This window comes from Mus caroli, chromosome 4 (assembly GCF_900094665.2).
Source record: "Mus caroli chromosome 4, CAROLI_EIJ_v1.1, whole genome shotgun sequence".
NCBI classification, from domain to species: Eukaryota; Metazoa; Chordata; class Mammalia; order Rodentia; family Muridae; genus Mus; species Mus caroli.
This window is the reverse complement of record NC_034573.1, coordinates 65,565,173-65,582,652: the sequence shown is the minus strand read 5'-3', so window position 1 is coordinate 65,582,652 and position 17,480 is coordinate 65,565,173. Positions and strand designations below refer to the sequence as shown.

The 17,480-nt window shown below is 39.0% G+C and overlaps 1 protein-coding gene across 20 annotated transcripts in view; it reads left to right on the top strand.

Annotated features, from left to right (window-relative positions):
• The window catches only part of Tle1 (TLE family member 1, transcriptional corepressor), an 82,896-nt gene that overhangs the window by 23,754 nt on the left and 41,662 nt on the right, over window positions 1-17,480 (top strand). For 11 of the 20 annotated variants that reach the window (XM_021161430.2, XM_021161429.2, XM_021161418.2 and 8 more), the window contains exons 5-6: window positions 6,326-6,388; window positions 7,893-7,967. In XM_021161430.2, the coding sequence (XP_021017089.1) occupies window positions 6,326-6,388; window positions 7,893-7,967 (138 nt within the window). Of the gene's footprint in view, window positions 1-6,325; window positions 6,389-7,892; window positions 7,998-17,480 lie in introns of all 20 variants that reach the window. The other 9 variants (XM_021161423.2, XM_021161422.2, XM_021161414.2 and 6 more) reach the window with 1 other exon arrangement.

Sequence of the window (17,480 nt, the reverse complement as noted above, 5' to 3'; positions counted from 1 at the left end):
TTCTCAGCTAACATCTGCGCCTGGTATCCTGTTCACAGTCTCTATAGGGTCCCATGGAACAGGAGTTACAAGAAATTTCACTATGTAGATGTTAGAAACTGAACACCAGACTTCTGTAAGAGCAACCAGTGCTTTTTCACCACTGAAACATCTCTTTAGTCCTATGTACATCACGTCTATAATTGGAAACTTTAAGTGCATTTGAAAGAGAATGAACAGAATGATGCTAGGATGTTTGGAAGGTGGGTTATGAGTACTACACCCGGCATGTCTCTACTCCTGTGTGCATTTGCTAGTGTGTTCCCTACACGAATCATACCCTCTGCCTGTACATGCCCTTTATAATGTGCTCTGTAATGCTATTCCATTGGTTGTCAGGAGAACTGGGTTTATATAAATCCATTCCTATGAAACCAAAGAGCTGGTCTGCTCATGGAACCAGAATCCAGTTGGAAGACAAAAGACAACTCCTGCATATACCTTACTGTAAAGTTCTTGCTTTCTCATGGGCATGACCTGTTCATTTTATAATTTTCTGCTCTTGATCCTTTCCCCAACTTAGTACATTCTTCTTAGTGTTAAATACCTTTGATTGGCCTTGAAATCATTATGTAGTAGAAGACCTTGAATTTCTCCAACTCCCTTATATATGGTCATATCTAGTCATTAACCCTTAGAGGTTCTTGTATCCATCCTGTCAATTGAGCTACATCTCTTGTACTGCAGATCCTTTCTATTACCCAATCTAGTAATAAAGGCAGCATTAAGTATTAAGCATAGACAGAAAACAATGAAATAATAAAGGCTTCTTTACAGATGACTTTATTGCCTCCTTCCCTCTTAATCTGCCTTTCTCCCCTCCTCTTTTGTTCTCCTCTTCTTTTTCTTTGTTTCCAGGTTTTAAGTTTGTTTTAGCTAAGCAGGGACTTTCCCTGCCTTATTTACATAGAGACTATACAGCTATTCAGGGCTCCTCTGTGCTTAGTCTAGCCAAGGTCATTTCAGCAAGGGCTTGGCATTTGGTGACACTGCATTTTCTCAACATGTCATGACTTGTCACACCCTAGACAGAGTTCTGTAATTACTAATATGTTTTATGGTTTATGTGCATTTTTGAGATGATGAATGTTAAAGTCTTTGGGGAATTAAGTAAAACCATTTTATTTTAAACATCAATTCTCTGTGAAGACTGTACTTAGCAGGAAAAATATTTTAGGCCATTGTAACTGGCATAAACACAATGAACTTTTTAAGCAGGTTTTTAAATCTAATTTTCATTTACTTAAAAAATGCAGTTTATTTTGGTATTTTTTTCCTCCCCTAGCTTCCCTCAGATCTTCCTTGTTCTCCTATCCATCCAACTTCATGGTCTCTCTTTCAAAGAAAAAAATAACAATGAAACAAGCACAAGACCAACCAAAGAAACACCATCATGATGTCCACTTGATGTTAAACAACTGCTTCTGAATATGGGGCCTACCCTGGAATATAGTTGATAAAGTGTCATTCCATTGAAGAAAACTGATTTTCCTTCCCCAGCATCTTTTCTTGTTGTTGTTGATAAAAAAAAAAAATTAGTAGATACAGGGATACTTTAACCCCTATGTTTGATGACTGGGTATGATCATATATCAGGGAGACTAGAAGTTCAAGGCCTTCTTGGTCAGGGTTGGGACTTTTTTTGCTCACAGCTGCTTCTCTTTGTTTTCAGTTTTTGTCTGCCTTGCACTTGTTCAGGTCTTCTGCATGTTGTCAGAGTTCGCACATGCACCGTTCTTGTCCTGTCTAGAAGGTACTGTTTCCTTGGAGTGGTCCCCCGACTTTGGCTATTCGACTTTTCCACTCTGCTCTTCTTCTGCATTGATCCCTCAGCCTGGAGGGGAGGGATTTAATGAAGATATACCATGTAAGGCTGAGTGCTCCAAGGTCTTTCACTTTTTGCAGTTTGTCCAGTTGTGGGTCCCTGTGTTAGTTCCCATCCACTGCAAGAAGCTTCGTATGCTCTGATCCATGGGTATAGCAGTATGTCATTAAGAGTTGTGTCATTGCTATGTTCATTTAGTGGAATAATGAAGGTACTTGGCTCATTAACAGTGCCCGGCTTGGGTTCTATCTCAAGGAACAGGCAATACAATACAATATAATACAAGAGTTGTTGGTCATGCTCTTAGGGTTTCTATTGCTGTTCATAAAACACCAGGACCAAAAGCAACCTAGAGAAGAAAGGCTTTATTTCAGCTCACAGCACCATATCATAGTACAGAATGGAGAGAAGTGAGGGTAGAACTCAAACTAGGTAGACACCTGGAGGCAGGAACTGAAGCAAAGAGAAATGCTGCTTACTGGCTTGATTACTGTGGCTTGTTCAGCCTGCTTCTTACAGCACTCAGGAGCAAAAGCCCCCAAGGTTAACACTGCACGCAATGAACTGAGCCTTTCCACACCAACCATCAATCAAGAAAATGTATCATAGGTTTTTCCATAGGTAGTCTGGTTGGGACAGTTTTCCCAGTTGAGGTTTCCTCTTCTGAAATGTGTTGACATAAAGGTATCAAATTATATCAACTTTGGAACTTCAAACCTCCAAAGTGGACCCAAAAGTATCCAACATAGTTGCTCCTGTTGAATTTGTACCACTCTTGTACCTGTGGGTCTGTTTTATAGGTAGGTCTCTATTGTAGGCTGCTAGGTTTGTAGCTGGATGAGATTGATAATTCCTTTTCACCTCTACCAGTGTGTATAGTACTTTGAACACTATACTGGTCAATAGGACTGCTTTATGTGGGCATCAATTTCCCTTCTCCATGTTTGATGACATAAGCTCTATCTTCAGCAACAGGGCATTATTGTCAGGTTGTGTAGTATAGCCAGCAGTCTTGGCAGTAGTGTGTAATATTTGGAGGACATCTGTTGGGACCCCTTTAGTGAACTTAAAAAAGATGTAACCCATTCTTGGTACTGGGAGTTTTATTGGTAACATATGATGTCTAGTAATAGGTAATGTTCCCCCATCATATGATAACTCCATTTAGATTCCATCTATACATGTCTATATTTTATGAAGCTTCTACTGTAGCAGGTCTCTATGAGGCCTTTTATTACCCCTGTCTTCCATCTTCTACCCTGCCTTCCTTACCCTTTTTCTCCATTTAATCCTGTTCTAGTTTCCTCATTATTCCTTTATGGCACTATTCTAATTTTCCTTCCTTCGAAGATCTCCTCCTCTCTTTCTCCCTGATCCCTTTCTAGCTAACCTCTGTGGGTATTCTGAATGAAATTCACAAACCTAAAACTTAAAGGTTAACATTCATATCAAGAGAAAACATACAGGAAACATCCAATTACCTGCAAATTTCCCTGCTTTTTCAAGAGCTTAATTGTATTCCATTGTGTAAAAGTAGCACATTTTTATTATCCATTCATCACTTTCTAGGCATTGAGGCTCTTTCCAGCTTCTGGTTACTATGAATATATCAGCAATAAACATGAACAGCTATCTCTGTAGTAGTATATAGTTTGGGTGTATGCCCTAGGTTAGTATAGGTGGATCTTGAGGTAGATATGTTTGCAGTATTCTGACGAACCTCCTCACTGATTTCCATAGTGGATCGACAAGTTTGTACTCCGAGGAACAGTGTTCTCCTTTTTACAAATCTTCACTACTATTTCCTATCATTTTGGATTTTTTAGTCTTGGCCATTCAGACTGGAGTATGATGAAATCTCAAAGTAGTTTTATTTGCATTCCCCTGATGGATAAGGACATTGATGGTTCTGTAAGTGTTTCTCAGCCATTTGTGTTTCATCATTTAAGAACTCTGTTTAGTTCAAGACCCTATTTTAAAACTGTGTTGTTTTCTTGACATTTACTTTGTTGAGTTCTTTGTATATTGTAAATACTAGATATCTCTGCCATTGCATAATTCACAAGAATTTTATTCTTTAGTCGATGTGTCTCTTGTTCAGTTAATGGTATCTTTTACTATTTAGAAGCTTTTCAGATTCATGAGGTCTTATTTATTAATTGTTGTTTTTAATGCTTGCACTGTCAGGATCTTGTTCAGAGAGCCTTTTCCTGTGCCAAGAATTTCAAGCCTACTTCCCACTTTCTCTTCTATCAGATTGAGGGTCTGGTCTTACGTTCAGAACTTTGATCCCCTTGGAGTTTTTATAGGATGATACTTTTTGGTTCTGTTTTCATTCTTCTGTACACAATTTGAATATCACCATTTGTTAAGATACTCCTTTTTTCTCCAGTATGTATTTTTGGGTTCTTTGGTCGAGGTATTAAGTTCTATTTCATTGATCAACTTGTTTTTTAGTTTTTTTTTTTTTTTCCTTACTATTGCTATTGGTCTGCAATACAATGTTACACTTGAAATGATATCTCTGGCAGTTTTGTTAAACAGCATTCTTTTAGCACTGTCACTGTCTCTGGCTATCTCTGTCTGTCTCTGTCTGTCTCTGTCTCTCTCTCTCTCTGTGTATGTTTGTGTGTCTGTGTCTCTCTGTGTGTGTGCATATGATTTAAGATTATTTTTTAATATTTGTGAAGAATGTTGCTGAGAATTGCATTGAATCTATAGAAAAGCAATGTTAATACTATGATGAACCTTAAATGTCTTCAGTTTACTCCTTCAGTATCATACAGTTTTTAATATACAAGTCTTTTACTTAATTTGGTTAGAGGTATTACAAGATTTTTTTTGAGGCTATCATGAAAGGTACTATTTCTATGATTTCTTTCCTAGTATGTTTGTTATTTGTATATAAGGTTACTGATTTGTATGTAGCAATTTTGTATCCCCACTACTTGCTGAAAATATTTTTAAACGATAGAAATTTCCTGTAGGTATCTTTAGAATCTTTTATGTATAAAATGTTATTGTCTATAAATAAGGACTTCTCCCCACCTCCTTGATCTCTTTTAGTTGTCTTTGTAACTAAGACTTTGCACACTGTATTGAACAGGTATGGAGAGAATGGACTTCCTTGTCTGGTTTGTGATTTTAGTAGACTTTGGGTTTCTCTCTGTTTAGAATGTTGGCTGAGGGCTTGTTGTAATTTGTCTTTGTCATGTTTCAATATGTCTCTTGTATACCTTGTTACTCTAGGGCCTTTTATTATGCAGGAATGTATGATTTTTATCAAAGGCCTTTGATGAGTGGAGGATATAAGTTAACATACAAAGTAATGGGTTGTATGGCATTTTCTTGCATATGTGTTATTATACTTCGTAAATTCATCCCCTTAACTACTCTCACTCATCCCTGCCTCCTCTTATAGCCCCCTAATTCTGCTTTACTGTCAAAAGTTCCATTAACCTCTCTCCACCCTCTGAAAAATCTCTTCCTTTTGGATCATGATTCTGTTTGTATTTTTGTCACACACACACACTTTCCTGCAGATGTTGTGATTTCATTTATCATCATGGTTGCATAAAATTGTATTGTGTTTATAGACCACGTTTTCTTTTTATCTGTTCCTCTGTTGATGGACACCTAGGCTGATTCTACTTCCTGACAGTTGTGAATGGTGAAATTCTATGTGGTGTATTGACTTATCCAAGAGTAATATCGCTGGCTTATGCAATAGTTCTATTTTCAGATTTTTGCAGAATCTCTACACTTCTATAGTGGTTTCACCAGTTTACATTTGCACCAGCAGTGTATAGTGAACAGAAACAAGCGAGGCTGTGTCAGTACCCCCTTTCTTCTACTTTTGTCCTTTATGTCTTTGAAAGCCAGATTGTGTTGACATGGTTTTTGATACCACATTGAGTGAACTTGCTGTAACTGTAAAAATGTCCCATAGTGATAACATTGAGAGTTCTCAATGAGAAGGTATTAGGGCTTTCAAACTCCAGATTAAAGTGACAGTATAATCTAAACCATGTAGATTTTTCTGACTCAAATACTGTATTTTTATTTATTTTTTAATTAAGAGTTGTGTATGATATTTCCCCACTACGTGTGCCTGTGCATCATGTGTATACCTGGTACCCACAGAGGCTAAACGAGGGCTTGGGAGCTGGAGTTGCAACTCTTTGTGAACCATTATGTGGGTGCCAGGAGTGGAACCTGGGTCCTCTGGGAGAGCAGCCATTTCTCTAACCCCATCATTATCTTTTAAGGGACCAATAAAATTTGCACTTATGCCTATTCTGTAGGGAGTTCTGGTATCTACAGTGTATTTCCAGGTAATTATTGGTAACATGGCTTAAGGAACAATTTTCTGTCTCCAGGAGTGAGATTTCAAGACTCAAGTTTCACCTTCTGAACTGACTGGGAGGTGTTCTAAACATGTGTGTGGCTTTGTCTTTGTAGACTGAAATCGCCAAGAGATTGAACACCATTTGTGCCCAAGTCATCCCATTTCTGTCTCAGGAAGTAAGTAAAATGTTCAGCTGTTAAAGTGCAATTATGTTGCTTCTGTTTGCAAATTAGCCAGTTTTAAGATGTTAATTTTATCACTGGGAACAAGTGTGAAGAACATCTGTTACATCTCAAATGTGTCAACCCTGTCATTCTGTCTAAGGCATTCAAGGGCAGGCTGCTGGAGGGGTGACAGTATCTCAACCCTAAATTATTATTTTTTTGAAAAGTGACCATGAAGCATAAAGAACCCCCCTTTCTCTCTCTGTGTGCGTGTGCGTGTGCGTGTGTGTGTGTGAGAGAGAGAGAGAGAGAGAGAGAGAGAGAGAGTGAGTGTGTGTGTGTGTGTGTGTGTGTGTGTGAGAGAGAGAGAGAGAGAGAGAGACAGACTGACTATGGCCTGGAACTCCTTGTGTAGAATAAGCTGGCCTCAAATTCACAAAGAGCTGTCTGACCCTTTCTCAGTGCCACCACTGCTGGCTAGGCATGTGTTTGAGTAATATGTGCTTGACATGATTCGGGTGCCCTTTTCTGTTTTCTTGAGCTGACTTGAAAAGTCACTACATTGGGATTGATCTACATGAAAGCAGGGACTTAATGTATAATCAAGATTTGTTCCATGGAGAGTGTAGGTGGTAATCATCATAAGGATAAAATGAGTATTCATATCATCTTGATTCACAGAATAATAGACATAGATAAGCCATGTGGTTTGAGTTTACGTTAAAATGTTCAGAGGGAGTCCTTCGTAGGACTAATTGGAGATTAGCTAAGCATTGTATTTCAGTTTTGCTTTGAAAGTGTTATCTTCTTTTCAGTACAGAGGAATAATGTTTTCAGTATGTAAAGATAAACTTATGGTGACACGGAAGGCCCAGCTTTGGGAGGTTAGAGTGTAGAGTTGGCTGTAGAGCACCCGGAACTCCCTCCTGATTTGTTGCCAGCTTTCATTGACCCTAGCTTCAACTAGTCTCCTCAAATTAACTGTGGCTATATTTTAATTAAGTGTAGAGTTGGGGAGTGGACAAGGTGAGTTTTCATTCTTTAAATTGAAAACAGAACTTTCTCCTTGGAGTGTAACACCAAAAGGCTAAGATAAATATTGGGGAAATTTTCTGTTTTTTTTTTTTTAAATACTGCTGATGCATCTAGATTTTTTTTTTTTTTAATCAGAGAAAATACAGACTGACTGGTTCCATTTTTAAGTTTCAAGAGAGGTGTTTGAATAAATGTCATGTGCACAAACACACCACCGTAACCTAGAACAGTCATCCATAATCCTGATTTTTTTAGTATCTAAAGACAGGTCACATTGATGTCCATTCTGATATTTACCACCCCACTAGGAGTTTAGTGATGCCTGGAACCCTTCAGAAATAAAGGGAAACACTACTCATTGTCCTTCTTGTGTGTTCTGCAAAGTGACTCTTGCATGATGACCTGGTTTTGGTCTTTGTTGTCAGAATAAACAGGGACATTCTTAGCTGATGCTAACACTTTTTTCTCCTTGTTTTCAAAGCATCAACAACAGGTGGCCCAGGCTGTGGAACGTGCCAAACAGGTGACCATGGCAGAGTTGAATGCCATCATCGGGGTACGTGGCCTACCAGGTCTACCTCCTACAGTGTGTATCACCAGCTTTTATTTCTTTATGGTTTGATGGCATAGCACACAACTAAGTTTGTGTAACCTAGAGATGGCTGATTTGATTAATCAGAGGGTGGAAGGGGGTTCGGTTGTGTGGAGATGTATAGGGAAGAGTAAGAAATAGCACAAGGTCCATGAGAGGAGAACACTAGAAGAGGATGGAAGTAACTCTCCTAAATGGAGAAGTAGAGACGTTTATTCAGTGATCCTTGGAACCACCCTTGCTTGCTACTAGTGGGGTAGAAGCTTTAGATCACTTTCTAAACACTTTCCTTGCTTTCTTCTGTGGAGTGCCATTCTACCACAGTGAGGTCAATATAGGACTCTGACTTATTCCCAAGTAGTTCTTGCCTTGTGCTTTCTAGGCACTGAAACCTGTATGGTTGTTTGATTCATTTCTTTCTTGTTCCCCATTCATGAATTTTAAAGTGGCATGCCAATGAAAAACTCCCTCACCAGGGAAGGAGTGTTAATTGTCTGCCCTAGTGCTTTGTGGCCTTTCAGGGTTCATGTCTCTGGAGTTCAGCTATCTCTTCTTGCTGGTGAAGTTGGTTTCTCTTGTCAATCACAAGTTATTTGTTCGGCATTAAGGGATCTTGTGAGCTGGGCATTCTGTCTCTTCCTTTGCTGGAGTTCAGCTCTACCCACTGTAGGACCTAAGGTGGTTCTCACGTGCTCTGCTCCTTTAGATTAAAGGAAAGAAGGAGCTGAAATGGAGGTGGGGTCCTTTATTTTATTCATAGGCAAGTTCCTCGAATGAATTCAAAATCACTCATTTATCAATTTATGTTAATTGCTTGTGAGAAGATGCCCTGCTGGTCTTTATAGTTCCCTCAGACACTTTGTAATGATAATTAGACATGCTGCTGTAGGGATTAAGAGTGCCATAGTCCAGTGCTGCGACAGACAATGGAACCAGTTAATCTATCAAGGTTTAAAATTACATCCCCACTGGAGATGGGAAAAACACCAGAGCCAAGGAGGATTAAAGAATGAGCCCCAGCTTGAAAACCCTCCTTTCATCAGTTTCTCAATTGCAGAGCTGCAGTTGGGGTGCCTGTGGTAAGCTATTGGCAGTCAATTAGGTGAAATAAACTGGGAGGGTGACCTTCATTTCCTTTTAATAGCTTTTTCCTCCGTGAACCAGGGAGCTTCAGTGGATTTTCAGCTTAGATTTTATTCAAGCCGCTTTATTGCACTTGACAGCTTAGCTCTGCATAAACAGTTCTCCCTCCTTCCCCCCAGGTCTGGGCTCTGTCTTTCTTCCCCTCCTGTATCACATTTTTGACTGTTACTTAGTGGGCTCTCTAATCACATTCAACAAAGAACACAATTATGCCTGCATTTGTCTGCTGCCTTCTCTACCCTTTTCTTGTGTAATGAATTGCTTTATTTCAGAGATCAAATCAAATATTCACTGGCATTTTTGCACATACCGTGTTTGATTAGAAGAGACTAATCGCGATTATACTTGGAGCTGGAGCTGGAGCTGGAGCAAGGAATTTTCTTTTTAACCCAATGAATGAGGATGGAAAAGCCTGTTTTGATTAAAAGAAAACATATGCAAAGCAGATCTCAAGGGCCCTGTTCAGCTTTGTGGGACATGTTTGTTTTCTGATAGGATCTAAATTTTTACATGTAATTTTTCTGGTCTTTGTTTGGCAGTACTGGGGATTGAACCTGCGGCCTCACACATACTAAAAAGTACCCTCTACAAGTGAGCCACATGGCCAGTTATGTGTAAATTTTCAATAATAGAATCAATACTGGTCTGTAATTTCTCAGAGACACTGCTCAGACCTGGAAAATCTTTGTACCTACTTTGCAAAAGGAGGAAATGTATTAGCCAGACAGATATTTATACTTAATATTCATTTTGAATAGAATCAGAAAATAAAAATAGGTTATTTCAGAAGGGTGGATGAATTGCAAATTTTATTAATGGCTTTAGTTTAGGAAAACGTGTTGAGATTATAAAGTAAGATTAGCTTGATAGTAATAACCCAAGTTGGAGAATTGGGCCAAGAGTTAATGTTTCACGGTGTTTTCAGCATTTTAGCATATACAGTTTTTAGTCACTCAGATGGTAGGATCTGTATATTAATTTATGACAGGAGCTTTGAAAGCTTGCACTGATCAGAAATAGCCCCTGACTTTAGTTTCATGCTATGGCATATGCTTGATTTTTGCTTGAAAAGAATTGCATATATCCTAGAAATTGGAAGTAGCATAAAATCGGACTGACAATTCAGTGGACCTTTGCACCCCTTCATTGCACATGCAGTGTGCCAGCCTGTCTGGCCAGAGGGGAGGAAGCACTGGGAGATTGTTCATTCAGCAGCTGTGCAGAGAAAATGCAGCCTGTTTGATAGCAGCTGTCAGTATTGTTCTAGGATGGGTTAGGGTAAGGAACAATGGGAGAGGCCAAGCTCTTCATCTTCATTGACTTTCAGGCTAAGAAAAGAAAAGGTTTAGTTAGACATCTATTTTAAGTGTGAAAGATCATGAAAGAGTACCCTTTAAAATGCAAATGGGATGAAACCCTTCCCTTCCTTTCAAGGTACTATCTCTTTTGGGTTGCTGGACCTAGCTAAAGATATTTTAGCAAAGTAGCCTGAACTTGTCAAGGACCCAAAACTCTTGGTGAACTCAGCTTCTGTTCTTGGCCCCTGAGTGCTCTTGACTGGGGGAGTAGGAAAGTTCTTTTTTTGTGTCCTTGTTGAGTGAGTAATGCCAGTTTCTTACCAGCCTGTTAATGTTCTCCAATCTATGAGATTTTAGTTCTTTTCTACTTGCCTCAATCAGCCTTTACCTAGAGTACTAATATTTAAGGGAGATTTTTTTTTAACTTAGTTCCTTTTCAACTAAATTACTCAAATATTTTTTAAAGATAGGATTTTACTGTATAGCTCTAGCTGATTTGCAACTAGCTGTGTAGACCGTGTTGAACAACCTCACAGAGATGCCTCTGAGTGCCTCTGCTTTCTGAGTACTAGGATTAAAGGTACTTGGCCAACACACCTGGTCTTTTGTTGACCTGCTGAAAGCAGCTTTGATAGCAAACTTGTTGACTGGCAGAATATTAACTACAACACTGCTTTTCTTTTGTGTGTGAGTGCTCGTTTGTGCATGCATGTGTGCGTGCGAGCGAGTGCGCATGCGTGTTGATCCTTCTGCTGTTTACATAGGTATTTCTTCAAACTTAGGATCTTGGATGTGCTGCTACACATGCATTTTACTGCTGAGCTAGCTCTGAAGTTCAAATGGGAGGACAGATGGAGGTATAGCTAGACCATGTTGGTTTTCATACTCAGTAGGAGAGTACCCTAGTACCCTGCCTTTGTGATTTTAAGAGGTACAGTAGAAATTATCTTTCCTGTCTACAAAATACTAGATCTTTTGGTAGTGGCCTCATTGTTAACTATATAAGAAAATTTGAACAGTTTTCTATACCACTATGTGAACTCTGGAACTCAAGAAATTAGAAGGTAATCTGGGGAATCTTATTTTTTCTTTGTAATCTACTTGATTACAAAGAAGATAGTGTGACTTATTTTTCATGCATATATCTTCTATGAAGACAAGGATGGTTTCATTTACTGGTTAGATTTCTACATTCCTGCTCATAGGCAAACTCACACCTCTGTATACTTTAAATCAACTTTGTATGAAACAAACAAACAAAAAGAAAGCTTAGATTTTTGTGCATTTGATAGCTGTGGAATGTGTGTGGGTGGGGGATGCCTGTGTGTCTGCCCAGGGAGGGGGCTACAATTGCCGAAGATAATCACTTACGGATATAAAAACCACTGCACTGTTGCCTGAGATGATTGGGTCAGGGATTAGCAAACTTGGATTATTTTCCTTCAGCTATAGGTGTTGGTTCTCGGTGAGACTGTAGTGTTGGAACTTTAAAGAGGATGAGCTTCGTAGTCTTAGGGCTATGCAGCCGATAGCAGGGAAGCCCAGCTCTTAACCCAGCCTTACATGCCTTTCTAGAAGAGTGGCCATCCTGCTACTTGGAGACCACAAAGGTACAGTAAACATGGATCTTGTTTCAAAGACTTAAACCTTAAATTCCAGTAGTCTAGGAAGTCCTACCATGTTCTGCCCCCACTTCTTCTTTCATAAAATGGTCTCACTGTATAGCTAGCCCAGGCTGACCTGAAACTCAAATACAACTGTTTGAGCTTTCCTCATACAAGGATTATAGATGTATGTACCACTACATCCAGCTAGAAAATCAGTTTTTCTGTATATTCTGTTTCTCCTGGTTAAGTCAGTTTGATTTTTGATGTTAGTTTTTTAATAGAATACTACCTAGTATCTCACATAGATATGGAGCTCGGCCTTGATGTCAGGATATTTTCATAAATGATTTTCCCACAGTTAATGTGCATTGTAGTAACTGGAAATGTTGTAATTTCTCTTCCAGGTGCTAAGATGTGAATTTTAGTTGATTCCTTGGTATGAGCGTGTCATACTTAAACACATACATGTTTTTAAGAGGGAGAAACTGCTTCATAGAATATAGGATATCACGTTTTATAGGTTAAGCATGGTTATATGAGCTTTTTTAATATTGAGAGACAGTTCATGTTAAATTGACCCTTTAAGTCATACAGTTCATTGGTTAGTGTATTTAACCATCACTGTCTCATTCTGAAATGTATTTGTCACTACTGAAAGAAACCCTGTGTCTATTACCATTGACTTCCCATGTCCTCTTTTCTAGCACTAGCTTGAATATATAAATAAATTAATATAATATATAGCCATTCGTATTTGTAGCACACTGTCTTCAAGGTGTTCCTGCCTTCTAGCTAAGTATCCCTAAGTGGCCTGGGAATTGCTATGTAGACCAGGCTGACTACAAACTCACAGGAATTTTCCTGCTTACTATGCCTCTGGAGTGTTGGGATTAAAGAATAAACTCTGATACTCAGATAATTTATGTTTTGAGACAGGGTCTGTGGAGCTGAGAAAGACCTTGAACTTCTGACTTTGATCATAGTCTTCTGAGTGCTAGGATTGTAGATATGCTGTACTGTGGCCCTTACGCAGTACTAGGCATCAGCTCCAGGGCTAAATGTACATTAGGGAAATGCTCTACCAAGTAAATTAGAGTTGATTATTTTTAGTCAATTTTATTAAGGAACAATAACATGGCATGTATTTATCCCTTTTATTTTTCCTTTTGTAAGTTCAATAGATGATCAGGCTACTTGGTGGCTGTTTTGGATAATCCTGCTATGAATTATTTCCAGGAGTTGATTTCTATCCTTTCACCAAATGTGTCCTCAGGATAGGACTCAGTTCTTCAGGCTTGCCAGCAGGGGACTATCTCTGGTCCCATTTGTAAGTTTTTAATGCAGATTTTTCTCTTCTGTTGGGAGTAAACCTAGGAGTGGGATTTGTAGGTCATTAGGTAGCTTTATCTTTAATTCCCAACATCCATTCTATTTTCCAAGTGCCTGCACCATTTTATATCTCCCGTGGTGTGTGTGGATTCCAGTTTCTGTCCCATACATTTTCATACCTTGTCTACTTTGTAGCGTCTAGTCACTCTGGTGTAAAGAGGTAGCTTCCTGTGTTTTAATTTACAACTCCTTTCTGGTTTTTGAAAGGGATCTACGTAACATGGTTTTTTAAAGTGTGTTCTTGTTCAGACCCTTTAAGTACTAGAGATCAGACATAAGTCAGGCAGTGAAGGTGGGATAGATAGTGTAGTGGCTGGACAAATGAGTTGGCCTCAACAAAATTCAGAAAGAGTAAAGATGGCAAGTATTGAGAGGTGTGGCTGTTTCTTACTAATCCCTTTCTGGGTTTCTGTCACTTTCTTTTTGCTTTTTCAGGTTTATTGGAGCACTATTGACAAATAGAAATTCTATTTAAGAAGTATAACTTAGTATTTTGATTATATTATCACAATCAAGCAGATGAACATGTTAATCATCCCATAGTCTAATATCTGTGTAGGCACTTAAGATCTCTTAGCAATGTCAAATACACAACATGCTATCCACACAGCCCATGGCCACCATGCCTTAACTTAGATTTCCAGAAGTTACCCTATATAAATTGAAACTTTGAATCATTTGGTCATCATCTTCTATTTTCCCAACTCCTGGTGACTACTTCTCATTCTACTCTGTTCTTTTCTTAGAATCCAGACCTAGGTTGGGTCTGGGGATGTCGATTAATTAAGAGTGCTTGTCTACGACACATGAAGCTCTGAATTGGATCTCCAATACCTCCACAAATTGTTTATAGTGGAAAATATCTCAAATTTTAAAAGTCAGGGTTATCTTAGCTACATAATGAGTTGGAGGATGCCACCCCCACCCCCAGCTACTCAAGGGTCTGGATTAACAGTGATAGCAGCAAAGCACATACATTGGCTGTTGGAATGATACTGCAGTGAGCATGTGAATGCAGATGTCTGTTTGAGACAATTTTATTTCCTTCAGATATATATCTACAATAGGATTGCTGTATCACTTGTTTTGAATTTTTTATTTTTATTTTTTAGAAGCTGTCTAGTGTTTTCTATAATAATGTTAGGAGTTTGGGTTCCCAGAAACACTATCTGTAGATTCACTTTTTGCTATACCTTTTACTAAAACTTGTTTGGTTTCCTTTGATATTATCTTCCTGAAAGTCATCTCAGTGTTTCTGAATGTCTGCTGATGACCAGTGATAGATGCATTTTGATATTTCCTTGATGTGACCCATCTTTTGAGAATTCCTTTTGTCTGTTAATTTGTCATTTCCTATTGCCGAATTCCATTATGATTTGCAGATATTTTGTCTATTTCTTGGATCATCCATGTGCTATTTTCTGGGCACTTTTAGTGCATGGCTACTTTATCTTTATTTCTTTCAAGTGGCTGGAGAATTGTTGGTCCCAGTGAGCAGCTGCTTTCTGTTTGTCACTTTTGCCCCTCTTGGAGAAAGAGGCCTCTCATGTAATAGGAGATTTCAGACAGTTCTTGTAGTGGCCTTGAGGGCCATGCTGCCAGCCAAACTTCCCACTTGGTCATTCAGGGAGCCGCTTTCTTTATGTTCTCCAGACCCCGAGATAAGAACCGAAGCCACCTGTCTTGTCAAAAACAGCTGTACACACTGTTTTTCTTGTGTCTCTATGTAGTGTTAATCTACTGAGAAGTCCTAATTTTTAAAAAAGCAATTCTAATGCCTGTATAGGCGTGAGAATTAACCCATCCTGCTGTCATGTTAAAAACAAGTGACAGATGACATTTGGGTCTGGAGGGCAGGTGCATAAAAGTTTTCTAAATGACAGAACTGTTGTTTGGCTGTCTAGCAATGCCAGCATTGTATTTGACCTAAGACACATTTTTAACTGCTGTTGCTGCTTTGTACTCTGGGAAAGAGTGATATGTACCAGACTGTCTTAGGAACCTTGGAGAGAAAGTGTTCCTTTAGTAACAGATGGAATGAGGTGTAGGCTGCCCCTCTAGAGTTAACTGAATCTGATGGGAACCTTCTATTTAAAATACATGTTTTATTTATTTTAAGATTTCTGCTTTTCCCATATTATCTGCTTTTGGAAGGAAGGCCAATGCTGTGTCTGGGAACTTGATTCTCCTTTACAAGTCTCCTTGAAAGAGAGCAGGGATATGGGAACAAGCATTGAGAAGTATCATTGAGAGAAGCTATGCTCAGGAAGTCTAAGAACAAGCTTGTGTTTGTCACTGCCCCTAGGCTCCATGGTAAAGGTGGATTTGTGACTGAGTACATGGAATTGGGTGATCTCTACAGCATTTGTCCTGGCTGCCCTGGGAGAAAAACAAAGTTGTCTTTGGAGGAGTTGACTTCTTCCTCCCTTGTGCTATGAACGTGAACTTGACCTTTTTTTTTAGGAAGCAGAGAGGATTTTAGTGCTCGAGGCTCTGAGCCCTGTGTCATATTTGAATCTTTGCACCCTACTTTAGGTGAGTTGTGGCTTCAGCTGGGATATTAAACATGAGTGTGTTTCCTTGGCTCAGAGACAGAATGGGAGGCACACACTCAAGTTTCCAGTAGCCTATAACATCTAGATGGTTGTGACCCATCTCTTTGTTCCTCAGTTTTACTACTTTTTATGACATATTTGCTATTGAGCTCTTAAAATTATATAATTTATAAAAATATTTTTGTTAAAGGAAATAAAAATGTTTTACCTGATCCAAAGATGATTGATCCCAGTTACCTCTAAGTGACAAGACATCTGTTTTTGCAGGGCCAGGAGAACAGGACAGGGTAGGAGTGGAAGTTCTCTGGGAAGTTAGTCTGTTGAATATCCCCATTGATAGCCATTACCCCAACTCTTTGGTTTAAACACACACATCCTTCACAACTGACAAAGTTTATTTAGGGCTATGTAAGCTCAGCCCTCTTTTTAGTAGTGTATTTTGATCAGCTTTCTAGTTTTGTTTTTTTGTTTTTTTTTTAATCTTCGTGGATATCTAGATAAATGCTCCCTAGCACAGACTGGCTGCCAACTAAAATCCTGACTCTGAGGTGCTCAGCCAGTGGTTCAGTCATGCAAGTTTGTGGAGGGCTAAGAGGGGTGTCATGCTGTGCTTGTCTGTTCTGCTCTGTGCAGTCTCTTCTTCTCTAATCAGAGCTGTGCCTAATGACCCGAGGCGGGCTTGTGTTCGCTTCACTGCTTCTCCGAAGCTGGACGAGGCTCGTGCTCGCGATGTAATGATAGTAATTGCTAGCAGGGCAGGCCTGCTCTTCATCCTCCTCCAAGCACATTTCTTATGGCAGGTGTCTCGTTCCTAATTAAGTGCTAATGAGCATGCCTAGCGGACCGAGATGCTGCTGCCAGCTTCTTCAGTTTTATGTCTCACTGTTGCTGAGCTCTTAAAAGGTGACAGAGCAAGAATTAGTGTCTTTTGGATGACAGGAAGGTGATTTTACATGTAAAGAAACTGTGATTGTGATCTCAAGTGGAGAATGAGTAATTTATAAATACTTTTCAAGAACGTTATTAATGCTGTCTGTTTGGGCCTCACCCCTGTTTTCCATTTACCCCTCTAATTAAAACTAATTCTCTTAGGAGTTGAAGTTTGAGATGAAGGTGTACTACTAAAGCTTTTTAAAGGTTCTGGGAGTGAAAAAATTAACTGTAAAAATCATGATTTTAAAATCAATGATTTTCATTGCTTAAGATGTTGCTTTTTGTTTACTCCTGAGGGTAGGAAGCGTATCTGAATTGGAATTAAAAATGAATTTCTGGTGTGGGTGGAAGCTACTGAACTCAGCTGTGAAGTATTCTGTGTGTTCCAGTCAGGAATGGGCAATAAACAAGCAAGCCATTTACTCCTGAGAAATGAGCATGAATTAGAACCTTAAGAATTTTCAAATATTACACCTTAGAAATATTTAACTGTTTTTAATATTTAACTGTTTATACTGTCTCATCAAAAATAAATTCTACATTGGACTGCTG